Source organism: Nanorana parkeri, unplaced genomic scaffold (assembly GCF_000935625.1).
Source record: "Nanorana parkeri isolate BGI_ZX_2015 unplaced genomic scaffold, ASM93562v1 scaffold1469, whole genome shotgun sequence".
Lineage (NCBI taxonomy): Eukaryota > Metazoa > Chordata > Amphibia > Anura > Dicroglossidae > Nanorana > Nanorana parkeri.
In genome coordinates this window covers 285,168-304,846 of record NW_017307737.1, presented here as the reverse complement: position 1 = coordinate 304,846, position 19,679 = coordinate 285,168, and the positions used below count along the sequence as shown (strand labels likewise).

The following is a 19,679-nucleotide window of genomic DNA, read 5'->3' as shown; positions in this document are numbered from 1 at the left end:
ACAGTCGGCTCTACAAGTTTAAACAGAGTCCCGGCGGCAAAAGTCGCCGGGAGTCTGTTTAAACAGCCCCGATGCTGGCGACGTACACTGTACGTTGTCAGTCACGAAGGGGTTAAACTACCAAAACCATTTTAGCTTATTGGGGGCAAGGAAGGTGATGGTGGGTGGTCTCTTCTAGTGCTGTCAACTTTACTATGGTAATGGCTCGGTTTTCTCCAAAGTTTAAAGTTAACTTTTTCGTTTTTCTATGCAGGGGAAAGGAAGAAAGGCACGTAAACCCCTTCACGCCTTTCCATTTCTCAGCGGCATGTGCTCCTCTTGCCTCCTGCTCTGATTGTTTTGGCCACTGGGACTGGGGAGAAAAACCCTAAAATGTACAAAGGTTCCCAGTACACTTTCCGGTTAGCACAAAAATCTATGAAACTGTTCAACATCTCAGGTTAAAAGCAGAAGTTTTTGTTGCATACATTTGCAAACACATGGAAAGCCACACTACCCCATCAAGACACCTCTGCACAATGTGGACTTAAAGTGACACTAAACTAAGGAGATAAATCCTAAAAATGCATTCAAGTCCCCTAACTATTAACAACAATGTATCTTATTTGTGTATCACTCGGCTGTAGATCCTCCAATCATCTCTGAATTGGTGCCGACACTGTCCTTCCTTCTGGAGGGTGGCTACTTTTGTTCCCCATGGCCCCTGTGTGTGTTGTAATGTAGTCACCGCTCCAAGCTCGCTCCCGGGATGGACTACAATCTCTCATTCAGTTTACTAATTTGTATTGAGATTGCAGTCCATCACAGGAGTGAGCTTGGAGCGGTGACTACTTTACAACACACACAGGGACCATGGGGAACAAAAATAGCCCGCCTCCAGAAGGAGTTAGTGTCAACACTAAACAGAAACCATATCGCACTCCTTACCGGGATTCCCACTTGATGAAAACGGGTGCTCGGAATGACTGCGGATGGCACCACCACACCTGAACAATAGAAAAATGTCACCAGCACACCATAAGTTGAAAAAGCAAATATTTTATTGCCAATAGCTGTATCTCATTAGTGTCAGCACTAAGGCCCCATTCACACCTGGGCAGATGCGATTCAGCGTGCTTTCCTCGCAAATATTAAAAGGGCGGTTTTGGGCGTTTTTAATTGCGTTTCAGCGCTGAAACGCAATTGAAAAAACGCCCACAAACGCTCATTAACAGCGTCTTTCCATTAAAATCTGTATGTAATTCACTCTGATCGTGAAAAAAAAAAGACTCGGAACATTTCAGGCGGTTTGGATCGCATGAACGGTCCCCATAGGAATGTATGGGATCGTTCATGTCGCCGGTTCAGCGTGGACAAATCCGTGCAACCGAACCGCCCTGCTGTGAATGGGGCCTAAGTGATGATTTGAGGATCTACAGCCGAGTGATACACATATTAGATGCATTGTTGTTAATAGTTAAGGTGTTTGAATGCATTTTTAGGATTTAACTCCTGAGTTTAGTGTCTAACTATGGACCGCATGGGGCAATGTATAAATTCAAAGCAGGCATGCCAGGATACAGCCCCTTCTTCATTTAAGGTACAGCTAAACCCTAGAAGACCAACGTTGCTTAGTGCAGCTGAGAAAGACCTAACATTTCTGGGTATGGGTGACCTAATTCCCCTCTCCCGTGTGAGAGCGCTAGTTGCTTGATGATTGGCCCCTTATAGTCACATGAAACTGGGTAATAGCGACTGAATGGAGCTGCATGTCAGTGAGGAAAGGGCAAGTACGTTGTTCTGGGGAGAAAAGGGGGGCTAAGTGAAACTTTTCTTTTGCCCTCAATAGTCAAATGCTGCGATTATTTAGCTCCTGGGACTTTTGTTGGTGAGATCTTCCTTCCTTGTGTTCTGGCACTGTTGTGTATCCCTTCTGACCTTGTTTGTTGCAGCTCTAACTGTATTGTTCTTAGTGTGAAAATGTATTGTTTCATTGGAAAGACCTTTGTATTTGGACATAGAACACATTGTTCCAAAAGGAAGATTTCAAGGCATAAGCCATATACACATAACCTCCTCCAAAAGTAGAGATGAGTTTTGGGTAATGCCGTGTTTTACCTGTTAAGTGAATGATCGCCACACTGGCTATTTCACTCAATCACATGGCCTTTGCTGAACAAGAACACTGACCCAAGGTCAGTACTGTAAATTAGGCTCGTGGGGCTTTCACTTACTGGCGTGCCTTGTAAAATGTAGCATTACCCAGAAGTCCTTTCTCCTTCGGCAGAGGTTATTTGCAGTAGACTATGGCTGGTAAGTGTGTATTTTAAATGAAGATAGTGCTAAACAGAGTTCATTATGCTGGCTGGCTGCCCACATAGACATTCCCCGAGGTACTGCATTTTTAAAGCCCTGACAGCAGAAAGAAGCAATGCCTGCAATGCTATGTGTACGCTGCTGCTGCTCTGTTCATTGCTGCACCATGTAACTGCTGACCAGATGATGGTGGCAAGGCCACCAGTGCACACAATGATGAAGATGCTGCTTTCCCTGAAGGCTTTAGAGCCAGGTAATGGAGGAACCCTGAGACCTCTTCCACCGCTCCAAAGGCTTTAAAGCCAGGTAATGGCGGAAACCTGAGTCGTCTTCCACCGCTCCAAAGGCTTTAGAGCCAGGTAATGGAGGAACCCTGAGACCTCTTCCACTGCTGTTATTGATAGTGATGTGGGAAAGCTTTTTCCTTTTTAAATACCAGCTTAATTTGGATGAGCCCTTGGTAACAATATACTACAGTACAGATGTCTCCTATACATGCCTCCTAAAACTGTCCATGACTGCTGACGGTGATAAAATAACAGAAGTCTCTTGAAAACTGAGCCCTTCTTTATTTTAGGCAGTTTAGTACATCGCAGCTCCGATTTTAGCAACAGTAAGAAAATAAACCATTCCTATAGCATGAAATACAAAATGTTACTACTTGTATTAATAGAAGTCTCGCTGGGGAAAAGGTGGATGTAAATATGTACATATTCTGTCCAGGAAAGCTCTGGACCAATGCAGTGTATTAAACCTTTGCTGTGCCTGCTTTAAAATCCTACACATATCACATATGCCGGACTGTAGAGCAGGGGTGGACAAGATAATCGGGAATTTAGGAGCCAGTCTGTTCAATCCAGGAGCCAGCAGGAGTTCTACACAAGCCAGCTCCACTGAGAACAATTAGATAAAGCCTCAAATGTTAGGCACCAGCTGTAATTAAGAAGCATTGGCTACCTGGCTCCTGGAATTTGTCCAGCCGTACTGTAGACCCCTACCATAAATACCTATACACATGCCAGACCATAGAGCATAAGGACAGCTGCCTGGCACATGCTCCAGTCATACGACAGGGACTTCAGTTATTCTCTATGGCTCAGGGGGACTATAGGGAATTGGGAATGTTGAACTTGATATACAATGACGTGGTCCCAGTTATACCAGGCTATGTAAAGTTTGTTTTTTTTACAACCAAAGTACATGCTTACATTGACTCTCTGGAATTATAAAGACCACTCGTAAGCATTAGACAAGAGTACTGAAATATAGATCTTGGCAAAGGTGCTGGCTGTACCTTTTAAAAAAAGCTTTTAGAAGGTTTTTTAGCAACTTTCAAACACATCTACCAGTGAGACAACTTTTTGGAATCCCGTAAGAAGCAAATAATTCTGTCCTATCCTAAAAATGTCTGGTTGAATCCATTTCCCACTGGTAGCAAGCATTTTGTGTCCTCTGTTATGTGCAATCATGTTGGGGTGTGAGCTATGTGTCTTTCACTGACCAGTAAAAGCTGCCATTGTACCCTGCTGTCTATGTGAATGTACCTTTTTATTGACCAGTAAACGCTGCTGACCCTGTTGGTCTGGTCAATCCCAAAGTCGGTAAGGTACCTCTTCCGGCCAGTAATCATTGCCATAGACCATCCCATGGACCATTAAACATTGACACTGTCCTCTTGCTTTGCATAGTTAGCCCCAATGTGATTAACAGGCACTTTGCTGACCGGTACACATTACTGCTAGCCCCTTGCTTTGTATAGCTTGACCAATGTGAGCAGCTTCCCCTTTCCTGACCAGTGAACATTGCTGCTGTGTCCTCTTGCTTGTTTTCATCTGCTGCAGAGTGAGTAACATGCCCTCTGCTGACCAGTAAACATTGCAGTTGGCCTTTGTTTGTAGATTTAGCCCCATTGCAAGTTATGTGCCCTTTGCTGGCCATTAAGCATTGCCACCGTCATCTGATTTGCATAGTCCGTCCCAATGTGAGCTTTATGCACCTCATGGACCATTAAACATTGACACTGTCCTCTTGCTTTGCATAGTTAGCCCCAATGTGATTAACAGGCACTTTGCTGACCGGCACACATTACTGCTAGCCCCTTGCTTTGCATAGCTTGACCAATGTGAGCAGCTTGCCCTTTCCTGACCAATACACATGACTGCTATCCCCTTGCTTTGCATAGCTTGACCAGTGTGAGCAGCTTGCCCTTTCCTGACCAGTACACATGACTGCTATCCCCTTGCTTTGCATAGCTTGACCAGTGTGAGCAGCTTGCCCTTTCCTGACCAATACACATGACTGCTATCCCCTTGCTTTGCATAGCTTGACCAGTGTGAGCAGCTTGCCCTTTCCTGACCAGTACACATGACTGCTATCCCCTTGCTTTGCATAGCTTGACCAGTGTGAGCTGCTTGCCCTTTCCTGACCAATACACATTACTGCTAGCCCCTTACTTTGCATAGCTTGATCATTGTGAGCTGCTTGCTTTTTCCTGACCAGTACACATTACTGCTAGCCCCTTGCTTTGCATAGCCTGACCAGTGTGAGCTGCCTCCCCTTTCCTGACCAATACACATTACTGCTAGCCCCTTGCTTTGCATAGCTTGACCAGTGTGAGCTGCTTGCCCTTTCCTGACCAGTGACCATTGCTGCTGTGTCCTCTTGCTTGTTTTAGTCCTGTGCAGAGTGAATAACATGCACTCTGCTGACCAGTAAATATTGCAGTTGGCCTTTGTTTGTAGTTTCAGCCCCATTGGGACTAATGTGCCCTTTGCTGGCCAGTAAGCATTGCCGCCTGCTCTGTACATTTTTCCAGCAGACTCTGGCTGTGTTGTGTAGTTCTCCTCTGCAGTAGCGGGATCGCTTTCCCCTTGCTGCAGTCTCCGAGCTGCTGTATAATTCATGACCGCTGGGCAGACACATTATTTGATTTGTGGTTACTTATTCTATCCCTCAATTTACTTACATGATCTATAAATATCCCAGGCTTAGTGTTTTTTGTTCTTTCTTTCCTCTCTGCACATTACCGTTAAGAAGCTGTGGTTTTATAACCCAGATTTATAGCTGACAGTTATTGGCTCTCCTAGTGTCTAAGGTTCTGCGCACCAGGTGGTGTGCCATAAAGTGGAACTGCCGTTCCTGCAGGCCAATCAAAGTTTCTTCATATTCAACAATGCCAGTTGTTTTTCCTGCTGTGCCGTTCAACCATTTATGAACTGCTCGGAAATCTCAGAGTCACTGTTTTGTGGGATGTGTTCATTCCTCTGCTTTGTGTTCACACTTCAATGCCTTTTAGTCTGTTTTATTCTGTGTAAGAATGATTGATTACCTTTTAGATTCTGAAGGATGTATAGCAGGGGTAGTCAACTTTTGGCACTCCAGCATTAGTGGGTCCTTTACTGTATGGCAGGGGTAGTCAACTTCAGCATTAGTGGGTCCTTTACTGTAGGGCAGGGGTAGTCAACTTCAGCATTAGTGTGTCCTTTACTGTAGGGCAGGGGTAATCAACTTCAGCACTTCAGCATTAGTGGATCCTTTATGGTAGGGCAGGGGTAGTCAACTTTGGCCCTCCAACATTAGTGGGCCCTTTACTATAGGGCAGGGGTAGTCAACTTCAGCATTAGTGGGTCCTTTACTGTAGGGCAGGGGTAGTCGACCTCAGCACTCCAGCTGCGGTGATACACAAGTCCCATCATGTTCCTGTCTCTGGGAGTCCTTCCTGTGGCTGTCAGTCTTGCAATGCCTCATGGGATTTGTGGTTTCCCCAATAGCGGGAGTGCTGAGGTCACCCACCTCTTTTATATATGAAGGTAGTACAAAGCATGGTATCCCATGGAAACGAAGCAGTTGCATTATTTTTTGAAGTATCTGTCGGTATATGAGTTTATATGAGGTATTGACTATTCCAAGGAGCCGAGCTGTGAATGTCTGGAATATCTGTTGAACCGTTTTGCTTTGACAGTGGAAGCACTGGTTCCCCAGATTTTATTCAAGAGCTTGATGGCTTATAGACTGGGCTGACGGGCTGATATATTGTAAACTCATTATCTGCCTTTGCTCTGCCCTTTTAACTTTTTTCATGAGTTATACAGATATTTGTTTATGTGAATAATTTAGGTTTTTAGTCCTGTACACTTTAATATTAAGTATGGGAACTTTACATGCTGTCCTGTAGTTTGGAGGCAGATATTTAAAAACAATACTATCAATTAGTGCATAGTGTATGACTCCGACTTTGAGATGGAGGAAGCGCATCAGGAACCAATCAGGTGTTTTGCAGTGCATGTGTGATCAAACGGAACCTGCTGACATAAGGAGCAGTGTGATGACCTCATCAGTCTGCTGCTGCTCCTTCATAGTCAAACTGTAAAGAAAGCCAAATGCTGGGAGATAGATGCTTGCCAGAGCAGCGGCTACCCTTTGCAACGTATCCTGAGGAAATGAGCAGGGACTGCAATGTAAGTGTAAGTTAATGTCATAGTCCCTGTTTGGTCGTCTCTCCTGGACTGGGGAGCATTACCAGTTCAGGGGATTGTGAAGTTGATGCTTCTGAATGCACTCATGCAACTGAAATTGATGATAAATATGACATATTTTCTAGGCGCGGTTTCCTGTATTATGGTTTGATATCACTGCCATTCTTAAAGTGACACTAAATTCAGGATTGAAAGAGGGACAACTGACAACTCCAAACAGTAGGAGCAACAAAATTGAGGATGACAAGTCCCAGGAGAGATCCGACTGAGTGTAGTATTTTATAGTGCAAAGCTATAGACGTATTTTAAATAAATGTAGAAGAAAGCGTGTGATACTCACATGGATAGATTGTGAGAAATCCCATTGGGGATGTCGGGCAACCTGAGGTGCAAAAAGGCGTGCAGGGAATATTTCTGTCCCTGCGCAGGATGGTCGTTCTCAATACTCCTCGGGGTGGAGTTTGGATGATCCAAAGCTCAGCAGCTAAAGGGACCATATGTGTACTGGGGAGATGAGACCAGAGTGCCCCAAAACAACGTAGATGCAAGACAGCAGAGACGCCCAGGTAGAAGAGATGAACTGATTGTGTTTCTTCAATTTAGCCTTTTATTCCATGAAACATACATAACTATCAAAGTTATGTTTTGTCCCTATGTTTTGGGGAACAATAGATTGTGTGACCCAGCGTATATATTTTCCTGCCCAACTCCATGATCTGGCTTCTGCTTACCTAAACATGGATCCACCATCCCAAATACTAGGGATGCATCGATACTAGTATCGGTGCCGATGCCAAGTATTTGGTCGAGTACTCATACTCTCCCAAATGCTCCGGTTCCTAGCCAGATACTTCCTGTATCGGGAAGCCGGGCAGCGTGTCATTACCCGCTGTCCGGCTTTCTGATTGGCCGGGAAGCCGGCTTCATGCTCCATCACCTCATGACGAGGGAGCATGGAGCCGGGTTCCCGGCCAATCAGGAAGCCGGGCGCCACGTCATTACACGGCGCCTGGCTTTCTGATTGGTCAGATGCTTTCTGAGAAGCATGGGGATGACTTCCCTGCTAATCGGGAAGCCGAGTAGCGAGTCTTTACACACCGCCCGGCTTCCCGCCTAATCCGGAAGCCAGGTGGCGAGTCATTACACGCCACCTGGATTTGTTAATGGGACTTTCGGTATCGGCGAGTACTGAAAAAAAAAATGTCAGTACTCGATACCGAAATACCGGTATCGTTGCATGCCTACCAAATACCAGATGGCCGTACAGTAAACTTGTGGTAAAGAATGTAGCACTTTGTCTGTCGGCTCATTTGATGGTTGTAGATGTGACCTAAAACCACTGAAGAAATAAAGTGCCTTTCCAGCTGTGGCCGTCCACAGACTTTACATTAACCAAAGCAGCAATTTCTTTGAAGTGTCACTTAGAAACCCTCTTGTTCTCATTCTAATGAAAATGGCTCTTGTGCTATGAAGACCTTTTCTTGTTATTGATATTAATGAAAACATTTTTACTATATAAGTGTTCATTATAATTGTGTAAGAATGAATTCCTAATTGTTCATGCCAGGCGCACAGAACAGTGAATTTATGGTTTGTGGTTTCACGTTCTTCTAGTCAATGTAAAGCCCAAACTATTTTTTCTTAGTTCTGAATAGAATGCGGAAGGGTTAGACCAGAGGTGGGCAAACTCCGGCCCTCCAGCTGTTGTGGAACTACAAATCCTATGAGGCATTGTAGTAATCTCTCACCCGGTGAATATTGTCAACAAGACATGCAAATTCTAAACCGCTGGGTGTCCAAAGGAAAAAGTGCAATTGAATAAGAGCACGAGAAGGCAGCATCTGATAGATGGACATAGTGCGCCTGACCCAGTCCTGAAGTTCTTCCTCTGGATGTTTGCTCCCTTAGTGGGAGAGAGGAAATGTCCAGAGAATCAGAGAATCATGGTCGGGACTGGGTGCGTAGTACAATGGCTGGCTATCGGCTGCTTCTTTCTGGAGGAAGGTTGTGATTCAGGCACAGGAAGAGAGTCAGCCGGGTGCAGCCATTCCAGCAGAGCCCTGATGAAGGGGGGGCGGGATTTTCTGAGTCCCTGAAACGCATTGGTTGTCTTTTTTTATGAACGTTGCACTACAGTCATTAAAGGTTTACTGGACCTATAATACGTTTGTGGCGCTCACTCCTTTGCACTTTTTCTTTTGGATTATCTCGGGCATCCAGTGGATGAGGAAAAGCAGCTTTGAAAGACCCCCGACACTAATGGGTCCTATATATCCGTGTAGCCCAGTGCTCCTCTGATAGTGATTTTTATACCTGGAGCAGGAATAGAGAAATGACTGCTATCTAAATGGAGAATATCGGGTACTTCTTAGGCTAGGTTCACACCTAGGCGACGCTTCACCGCGAGGCCATCGTGCACAATTCCGCACAGATTGCCACGTGGTAGCGGAGTCGCCCAGCACAGACGGTCATGCTGTTGGTGCCATTATTTTCTAATGGGACCCCAGTCGTGCCAGTTGGATCGCTCTGTTTCCCGCCATGATTCCGCCCGTGCATCCGAACACGCGGTTAAAACAGCAGCGCGTTGTGTATCGCAAAAAAAGGTTGGATCGCTCTATAACTTTTTTTTGCGATTGCTGCGCGGATGTACCCCATTCAAATCAAAGGGGTCGCGTGGCAATTGCTGTCTGCATTGTGCAGGACCCCCGTGATCCTGGATCGCTCAGGTCTGCGCCGGGCCTCAATGGGGACACTTGTTTTAATGACCGCTATCTAAATGGAGAATATCGGGTACTTTTGAGAGATTTCTTCTCACTTTGTTTTGTCTTCAGAAGTGAAGGTAAATCTTGTATCGGAAACACGGAAAAAGGAAAGAGCCTGATGGGGGTTATACACATTCATTACGCTGCACTGTGTGCAATCATCTGATCATCTTATGACCGCAGAATACAGTAGTGAGAACATTATTTCTACCAGTGAAAACGCTGAAAGAATTCAGTCCCAAGTTTTATTTTCCGATGATATATTTTGCCAGGATTACTTTACTAAAAATTAAGCACAGTCTTCCTTAGAAGAACGATTGGCTCACAAGCTTCATGTTTGTCGGGACTGAAGTCTCATGGCCGTGGAGGAAATGTTCAGAAAGTGTTGATTGCGGAGCCTTTTGCTTTCCTCCGCTCCCTTATCTGGCTGCGGTGGTGCTGAGGAGCCGTAGTCCTAAAAAACAGATAAAATTGCTGGTTTGGAATTTGAAAACAAAATTCAATTCTTTCATCTTCTGGGCCGACTTCCTCTGTGAATAGCTGCGAAAGATAAGCGCTGGATCTGTAATCAGATTTGTGGTATTTAAATCAGAACAGAGGAAAACCGCAGTACACAGAGAGAGTGCTCTGTACAGGAAAGCTGTAATGAATTTGGGTCAGTTTTATATTTGTTTTGAGTTTATACTTTTTTTTTTTAGTTGTTTTATAACTATTTTAGTTGTTAAACTTTTTTTAGATATGCAGGGTCCTCCCTATAATGAGGCAGCCTCACTGTTCCCTCAGGCGGCATCTTGTTGGGGGCAGGCAGAAGGGCATGGCCATTCTGCTGGACAATGTTTGCAGTGTGCTTGCTGCCCCCTTTCTGTACAGAGTGGCTCAGGTTGCTAAGAGCTGGGCGAGGAGATGTGTAAGGGCCATACACATCTCTCCGCCCAGCTCTTGGCAACCAAGGATGTTTTTGCCGGCATTCTGCTAAGCTCCTGGCAAACAGTCACCATTGGTTACCAGGAGCCTGTCAGGACGCTGCCGCTCCCTGCAAAAAAAGTTAGGGATGTACTTGCAAATATGTATACAGTACTTGTTTAGGAAATATATAATACATAACAGAGGATTCTTAGAGCACTATGGGCTATCTAAAGAGACAGCACAACAGCCTGCTTTTAATGCTCTCCCTGTCTGATTGAAAGCTCAGTGAGCAGCCATCTTATAAGAGATGAGCACTGCTCTGATTCATTCAGTTAAGTTTTTAAATCCCAGCTTGTGCTTCCTATGAGGAATGCATGTTTAATGGGGCCTGAAGCTCTTTCTATCTGTCTGCTTGATGGTGCATATAGAAGGAACTATATAACGGTTATGCACAGTCAGTGTAATGTAGGATTGCAGCTTGCTGTGTCCGTTCCAAAAGATATAGCAGTGGTGTATACATACAGGGTGGAGGTTGGGAGGGTGGTGGTGACGGGAAATGGTCACTGCAGTTGGGTGCAGAGAGATTGTTCTGCTGATTTGGGGTTGGGGAAGGTCGGACGCCGTACTGCGCTGTCAGCAGTATCCCGCTCAGCTCATCGACGTCACTGGTCTGAAGGTATTTGGCGGGACGCAAGCCAGAGCGTCACACTCAGCTCCTTGCTACTGATGACATCAGTGAGTCAGACGGGAAGAGCTCTTGACAACCTGAGGCGCTGTGGCCGGCCCCGGCCAATGAGCCCGTCTGCTGCTTATTGTGCCCACAGATCTGTATTTCTATTGTCTTCTGACGTTCCACACTTTGCCCTCCAGAATGTATCGGCAGGCGCCAGATCACAGGGTTATCTCCTAATAGGGTCTGATTGCTGCAATTGTGCAAATACAACAACACAGATAATCTGATTATTCCAGATAAAGACTTCAACTAGCTTGGCCCTAGAAGTGTTCTACAAATGGCTCTAGCGGAGGCTTTACTAATCTCTGTAATGGCTGGTAATTAGTTACCACTTAACTAATGGGGGTCCGCCAGCCATACCACTGATACAGCCCCACCAGCAAAGAAATGTTTAACTAAAATATGTCTGCTTTATTGCCTAAAACACCTGTCTATTGGATTCAACCAAAAAGCAAAAATAAACTGACAACTCTGTAACCCCAAACAAGCAGAGAATCTAGAACCCTGGTTCTCAACTGGTGGGTCGTGACCCAAAAGAGTGGGTCACGACCCCATGTTCAGTGGGTTGCAGCATACCTTCCACAACACTAGGTAAGGGGCCTCCCCCATAGCACAGCACTGTCAGTTATCATGCCTAACAGCCATTCAAAATATGCTGCCTGGCAGCGAGTGTCAGTGTGCTGATATGGCCGGGAGGGAGCTCCATCCATATGTGCATTGCTAGAATTGGCTCCCATGCTACATTTTTACAGCTCTTAGTGTAAAGAATCCTTTCCATATGTGGAGTTCTCTTTTTTGCAATGCCCTTAACCCTTTTGCTGCCAATGACTTAAGCCATACACCACTGGCAGCAGGCCCCTCTAAACAGACTCCCGGCGGTTATAGGTGTCTGGATTCTGTTCAGCTGTGTAATGCCGATGATCAGCTTTACACTAAAAGCGATTCTGGTGGCTGAGCTTTCGCCAGATTGCTTCTAGGGATCAGTGAAGTGTGCCCCCCCGCCCTGCAATCTTGGTTCCACCACCCCTCCTGCAAGCCTGGGACCAGCTTCACGGGTTTCGCCAGTTAGAGGGGAGAAAAAACCAGCGAACATAAGTTTGCCAATCTCCTCCCTGCTGAATGGAGCCGGAAGCGACACTGATTGCATCACTTCCAGTCCCTCGGCTTTTGTTCCCCGAGCAGAGAATCCAAGGAAGAAGCGCAATCTGTACTTGAATAGCTTCTTTGCAGTGGAAAGGTGACGCAAGGGGTCTAATGTGGTGGACAAGTTATTATGGATTTCAGGAGCCAGGTCCATTGACAACACCTAAACAAAACTTTGTCTAGCCCTCATTAAATTGCACACCATTGCAACGTTTACTATATGGACCATTTATTTATAACCCTCTTTAATCAATAATTCTCAAGGGGGAATAAATAAAGTATGCATATTTATGCAGTGGTGAAGACTACAAGCCTCCTCAGCTCTCCGAGATAAGCAAATACTGTCTCGATACAAGAGTCATGTGTATTCTTGGATCTTGGTGAGCTTTGTGTATTTCTTCCAGATCTGTGCAGTAATCCCGTGTGACACTTGGCACTTCCTGTAATGAAGACCACTCACTGCTCTGTCCTTGTGCAGGGTGACTGGTCTGGTCTCCGCCCCCTCCTGTAATAAAGACCGTTCACTGCTGCTCTGTCCTTGTGCAGGGTGACTGGTCTGGTCTCCGCCCCCTCCTGTAATAAAGACCGTTCACTGCTGCTCTGTCCTTGTGCAGGGTGACTGGTCTGGTCTCCGCCCCCTCCTGTAATAAAGACCGTTCACTGCTGCTCTGTCCTTGTGCAGGGTGACTGGTCTGGTCTCCGCCCCCTCCTGTAATAAAGACCGTTCACTGCTGCTCTGTCCTTGTGCAGGGTGACTGGTCTGGTCTCCGCCCCCTCCTGTAATAAAGACCGTTCACTGCTGCTCTGTCCTTGTGCAGGGTGACTGGTCTAGTCTCCACCCCCTCCTGTAGTTTTCTCCAGGTAGCCTGTAGTGGGTGGGGCCTGCTGGGCGCAGTGATATATCTACAAGGTAATCACTGGGTTTGCAAAGACATTTGATGCCCACAATGTGGATTTATATCCTTTGAGGAATACATGTCATCTTTAATGTAGAGAGCAGTCATAGCAATCAGCCCTTTCCTGGGTTGCCTGTTGCTACACATGGACATAATGTCCAGATTTCCTGATTACTAATTGGTGTGCGGGGGTGCTTTGATGAACACCTGGATTGGTCCATTAGGGAGTTTTTTGGGGTGGGGTGGGGGGAGTCGTCACATTTCTCATTGTCAGGGGTTAGTTGTTTGATGTGTCAGGTGGGTTTATTTTTCCATTAGCTTACAAATCCTTGCAGCCAATTCACTCTGCCTTCAGCAAATATGACTTGTGTGTCGTCTCCTGCCTGTTCACACACGTTCTGCTGATTATACACCATTCATGTCATACATCCGCACACATATTGGGCCTCGTATACCAAAACAGGATTCTTATGAAGCCTGTGCTTTGCTTCCCTCAGGATATGGGGGTCTGATCGCCAACCTGCCTCAAATTTTTAAAATCAGAATTTTGGCAAGAGTTTGAGCCTTGTGCTTTCTTTTTATGGTTTGCAGGTTAAAGATTGTTGGTGTAATCCAACTGATCCATTATTTTCCACCGGTGTGAATGTAACGCATAGTAGTATAGTGGAACTTCAGGCCAGACATTTTGTTCTCAGTTTCGGATTGGTAGCTGTTCCATCTGGTTTTTATTGCTGCTTACTTACCCATTTGTTGAGATTTGTCCCGGTTACCACACAGGAAGTGTGCCGCCCCAACAGGGGCATAGAATATGAGATGCATAGCCTCAGTTAATATTAGCATTGTTATATAGGTTAGAATTTATATAGTGTGATTTGCCTAACTATTTTCTCATAGCTAAATTCATGTGTTATCCTATGCTGCCATCTAGTGGCCTTTTGTTGTAATATACATGCTTTCTGTAATTATTCCTCATGTGACGAGGTATTTCCCCCTAGTGTACGCCCCTTCCTGCTTCCTGTGTGCAGTACTTCCTGTGTCATGGGCACAGTTGAAAGCCACATGTAACAGGACACACATGTAATCTGCACAGTACGTAGGAAAGGCATCATTTTCTGACCGCACAATACTATCACCATTCATCTGCTGTTCCTGTTATCTGCTGTAACCCCTGATGTTAAAGAATAAACACCTCTTTTGAATGAATCGGTATTGACGAGTTCAGCTATCTGACGAGGATTGTCCGCAGTGAGTATATCTGCTTATACAGGCCAGGCATAGAGGTCTCATCAAGGGATATATTTCGCTATCACAACGATCGGAGTCAGAATAGGAAGGAAGTTGAATCTCCCTGGTGAGGGAACCACAAAGCAATTAAAGTCTGACAAAGATTTTTACCCTTTTCTCCTATTAAACCTTTTTATTGCTTTTTTTTCCCATTTTGGTTAGATTAGCAGTCAGAGGTAGTGTTGCTTAGAAAATCAATATTGACCCTTGTAGTCGGGCGTTCCCTGCACTGCGACGGTTCACTGCTCATTTTTGTCTAGGGACTGACATAAAGTTATACTTACCGAAACCTCGGGGCCATTGCAGCTCTCCCTTCAGTCTCTCTCCTTCTCTGCTGCAGCAATGATGTGTCCTCACAGCCAATATGCAGTGTATTCAATGCTATGACTCAAGGATCCTTAGACCGCTGGAGGAGAGGGGAGAGACGCTGGAAAGACCAATCTAAGAACAAGCCGGCTCCGAGGATTGGGTGAGTATAACTTTATTTTCAGCCCTAGACCAAACCGAGCCCCGGCTGCAAGGGTTAAAAAAAAAAAAAAATTCCCTGACGTTCTGCTTTAAGATCTCAGTGCAGATATACAGCCATCAGTCTGTTGGCACGGGGTAGAATACAGGGCATATAGCCGGGTATGGTAGTAGCTTCCCTAGATAATACTGAGGAGTATAAGAGTTCATATCCTCATCAGCGCAATCTAGCGACGCTATTGCAGTGCGTACTTCTATAAATGAACCCCTGTGTACTCTCTGACATGACATAAATCTCCACATTTTGACTTGTGGTCTAATTTAGGTGTACAAGAATAATGCTAAAGGTACCTATGGACCTTGTATTTTTTATGGCTAGTATAGGACTGATCAGAGTGTAACCTTTGTGTAGTGATTGGTCAGTTTTATAATATATTGCAATAGTATTGTGTGTCCTTTTGAGTGTTGGAGATTGTTTGTGTGTAGCAGTGAGCAGAGTTCATTGTAGACGTAGGTTAATCGGCATCCATGTAAACTTGGCCAAGGCCTGTGTGCGTCTGTCTGCGTGACTGGATTACAGCGGCTGGATTGTAAGCTCTTTCAGAGCAGGGACTGATGTAAATTATACTGCGTGCTCTGTAAAGCTCCGGCTAATATGTCAGATATAATGTATATAAAAAGAAACGTTTTGCAACTGATCAGTGCGGTGTACTTGTTTTACCAGTAAAATGAAGGTTAAAGGAGGTCCCTGCATCTCCTCTCCTTTATAACATCAGCATTGTAATAGGAATACATACTGGAGATGTCTCTGATAATACAATCCAAGCTTACATGAAGAAATCTCTTATGTAGGGAGCGCTGCCTTCCATCTGCCCATCACTTCCAACAACTTCCTGGATTCCTGGTGTGCTTTGTGTCTCTTTCCCTGCTGCTTGATGGGATGCAATCACCATTTCTCAGGACTACATATCCCATAATGCATTGCTTCCAGCAAGCAATAATAATGTTACATTGTTCAGATGTTGAGTTGTAGTTTTAAAAGGCTCCTGTGAGAGTGGTGACACAAGTAGGGCTGCAGCTAACGTTTATTTTCATAATCGATTAGTTGCCCAATTATTTTTTTCAACTAATCAATTGGTTGTATAAAAAAAGTGCTCTCCCTTGTGCTCTCTCTCTCTCTCTAACTAATCGATGATGAGAATAGTTGCCAACTATTCTCGTCATCGATTAGTTGTTGCAGTCCTAGACACAAGGAAGTACATATTCACAAGGGCTGAGTAAAATGGTGTCAGTGCATTGAGGATCATCTTCAGCAAGTTTACCCACTTCTAGATGGATATGGTTATTAGGAGTGGGATGGAACTTATGGAAATATAGATTTACATAATTTTTAGTTTTTGACCATAGATGCCCTTTAAATTGATATCACTGTATGACAGCTCAACGTTTTATTTTGTTTATAAAAGCACTTGTTCTGTTTAATAATTCTTTATTTTTATACTAATTTTTGTTTTCTTTTCCCTTCTTTTAGTCAACAAGCATAAACCATGGATCGAAACAACATACCATGGGATTGTAACGGAAAACGATAATGCCGTCTTACTGGATCCTCCTCTCATAGCGCTAGACAAAGATGCCCCGCTACTTTACGCAGGTATGAGCCCTCTTGTATTGTGTTCTGTGGTGGCCTTTTCTCTTGTAGCTAAAAGATAAAAGAAAGGAACGATGTGTTGGACTGGATAGTTTTCTGTTCTGTGTTGTTTCATGATGTGGATACATTGTTGCATTCTCTTTATTTTGTTATATGTTAGTCATCAATTGCTTGTTGTGATTTCTGCTCGTTGTTACATAACAATTGTCTGTGATGTTCGGCCTGGATCCTGTGTGACACCGGGCACAGTGAGAGTATTTGATGCAGAGCTTGGCTAATTGGCAGTGATGAAACTGGCTCCCAGCCTGGCGTACCATCCACGCACGTCAAGTCATTGGCCGCTGTGCCGCCTCATTGCTGAATGATCGCATTGGACTGCGGAGTGTTCTGCCTCAATGACTTCCTTGCCCCTGGCTTTCCAAGCCTCTGACTGCCAGACAGCACCGCACGTCTGACCGGGGACGCACTCTTTCAATTGTTCCACTCGTTTGACATCAAATGGTTCATATAATCTTATTTGGACTCTTCAAATTTCTGGGAAGACATATGGAAGTGGACAGGCTAATATACTAATGTGTGTGCACATCTGGGTGGATGTTATTTATCATGTACTTGTGTTTTCTCTCCATCCTTCTCTCACTTCAGTTATTTCTCTATTTCTGCCTTTTATGCTCAGTCTCTTTTGCTTGCTGTCCTGTTTTCCTTTATTTGTCTCTCTCGCACTCTCTTTCTCTCTCTCTCTCTCTCTCTCTCTCTCTCTCTCTCTCTCTCCACTCTTTCTCTTTTCTCAGATGTCTTTCATACAGTATCTCCTGCTCTTTTTCTCATAGCTCTTTCTCAACACGTGCTCTCTCTCTCTCTACTCACATCTCTCTCTGCTCTTTCTCTCTCTCTCTGCTCTTTCTCTCTCTCTCTGCTCTTTCTCTCTCTGCTCTCTCACAGTGCTCTCACAGCGCTCTCTCTCGGGTGCACTCTCTCAGCACTTTCCCTCTCTCCTCTTTCTCACAGTGCTCCCTCTCGGCGCTTGCTCTCTCGGTGCTTTCTCTCTCGGCGCTAGCACCCTTGCTCTCTCGTCGCTAGCTCTGTCAGCGCTAGCACCCTTGCTCTCTCGCGCTAGCTCCCTTGCTCTCATGGCTCTCTCTCTTGGCTGATAACAAGAGAGGGCAAGTGAAGGGAGGACATTCTCTGATTTGATGCTCCCCTGATGCCCATCTTTTGGCTGACTTTTCCCTTGTTGCATAACTCTTAAAGTGACACTAAACTCTGTAGTTAAATCTAAAAAATACATCGAAGAACCTTATCTATTAACAAAAATGTATCTTATTTGTGTATCACTCAGCTGTAGATCCTCCAATCATCTTCTGGAGGGTGGCTACTTTTGTTCCCCATGGTCCCTGTGTGTTGTGAAGTAGTCACCGCTCCAAGCTCGCTCCCGGGATGGACTACAATCTCAATACAAATTAGTAAATGAAACCTGAGACTGTAGTCCATCCCGGGTGCAAGCTTAGAGCTCTGTTCTGTAAAATCCATGTTTCATCCATGATTGCCATGGCATTAAGCTACATAAAGCCACATATTTTTAATATCCTCATCAGCCGCAACATCTGTGGGTCTTCATGGATGGATGAAATTTCTGGATTCCTCCATCATTTTGCTAAATATCACCCAGAAATTTATTTTTTCATTCCATAGGAATGTGTGACGCTGAAGAGGACACATTCCTCGGGCATTGAATCAGCGAAGCGCTTCGTTTTCCCATAGTAAACAATATGGCCTTGTTCTGCCCTCCCCCCTGCCGACAAATAGCTCCGGCTTTGTCCCAGCCTCTGCAGTAGGTGTTTTGTGGAGTGTAAATTGTGAGAAGCCCATTAAGTACGCTTGAAATGTTTTTATGCGAGATCCGATTGCACAGACACATTAAGCTGCTTAGCTCCCTCTCAGCACATTGGACACAGCTCGGGTTTAGGCCCTTGTATACATCTGCAGCAGAGTAGCTCTCTCTGCTTCTGAATGTATGACTCCATAGACATTACATAGTGGGACTCTGAATCACCAGGATATAAACTGCTCTTATTTCTCTTCCTGAGCATGAAACATTTTTATTACTGTAATTCTTATGGTGACACTTGACATGAGGTGTCTCCCCAATAGCAGATAGCAGGAATACTTCTACTTTATCAGACAGTTGTAATCAAAATGATTTAACCCGTATTGCTAATCAGATTTTTTGGCAACATTTACAAACTTTAAGTTGCTTCCGAAATTCAACTGAAAATGCAATTTTTAATAAATTCTGCGGTCTCAAAATTATGTAACCCCCTAAATAGAATCCCTCACAAGAGCACACATCTGAAAAACAGGGTTGTCTCAAGCATGAGCTGATGCAACTGATCAAGGGCTTCATTAGTTGCACTGGGTGTGTTTGAGCTAGAACACATGAAATACCCAAACTGGCTGGGGGTTTGTTGAGTGTCATGGTTTATGCCTTCCCTCTTCTCTTTAAAGCAGGTGTCTGTGTGTCAGTGTGTCCAACTTGTTCCAGGCACCCAAGTTGCCCATTCTTACCATTATCACCACTCCTCTGCTGCTCCAGTCCTTGCCACAGCCCTCCTGTATGGGGCAACTTGTGACATGCCACCAGCATCCCCGCCATGCAAAGCTTTGGGCCCCAGTTTTATTTCAGGGGCACACCATTCAGTGTGCAGTTGGTAACAACATTGGGTATGTTGACTGGTGACTTTTCTGGGTGGACAGTGCCTAGCACCGTATGCATCTAAATGCAAGTTGCCACACAGTGTGCTTTATAAGAGTTCAAGAAGAACGCCAGGATTTAAAAAAATTTACCCTTGCAGTTTAGGGGCAGCCCCGCATTGCAAGGGTTAATTGCTTGTGTTGGTCTAGGGGTGAAAATAAGGAAGAGATACCCGATATGCGGGTGACCGCTCACCTTTTCCTCCCTTCACTCTAGCTGTGATATGTTCCTTGGCATCTTCACGTCTTATGGACCTGCATTAAACGTGATGATGTCATGGGTCCTAAGACCACTGGAGAAGAGGTTTGGGGGGAGGG

General features: G+C 45.0%; 1 protein-coding gene across 5 annotated transcripts in view; it reads left to right on the top strand.

Moving 5' to 3' along the window:
- CLSTN1 (calsyntenin 1) overlaps window positions 1-19,679 on the top strand; it is an 88,364-nt gene that overhangs the window by 20,187 nt on the left and 48,498 nt on the right. For all 5 annotated transcript variants that reach the window (XM_018570174.1, XM_018570177.1, XM_018570175.1 and 2 more), the window contains exon 2: window positions 16,491-16,613. In XM_018570174.1, the coding sequence (XP_018425676.1) occupies window positions 16,491-16,613 (123 nt within the window). The remainder of the gene's footprint in view (window positions 1-16,490; window positions 16,614-19,679) is intronic.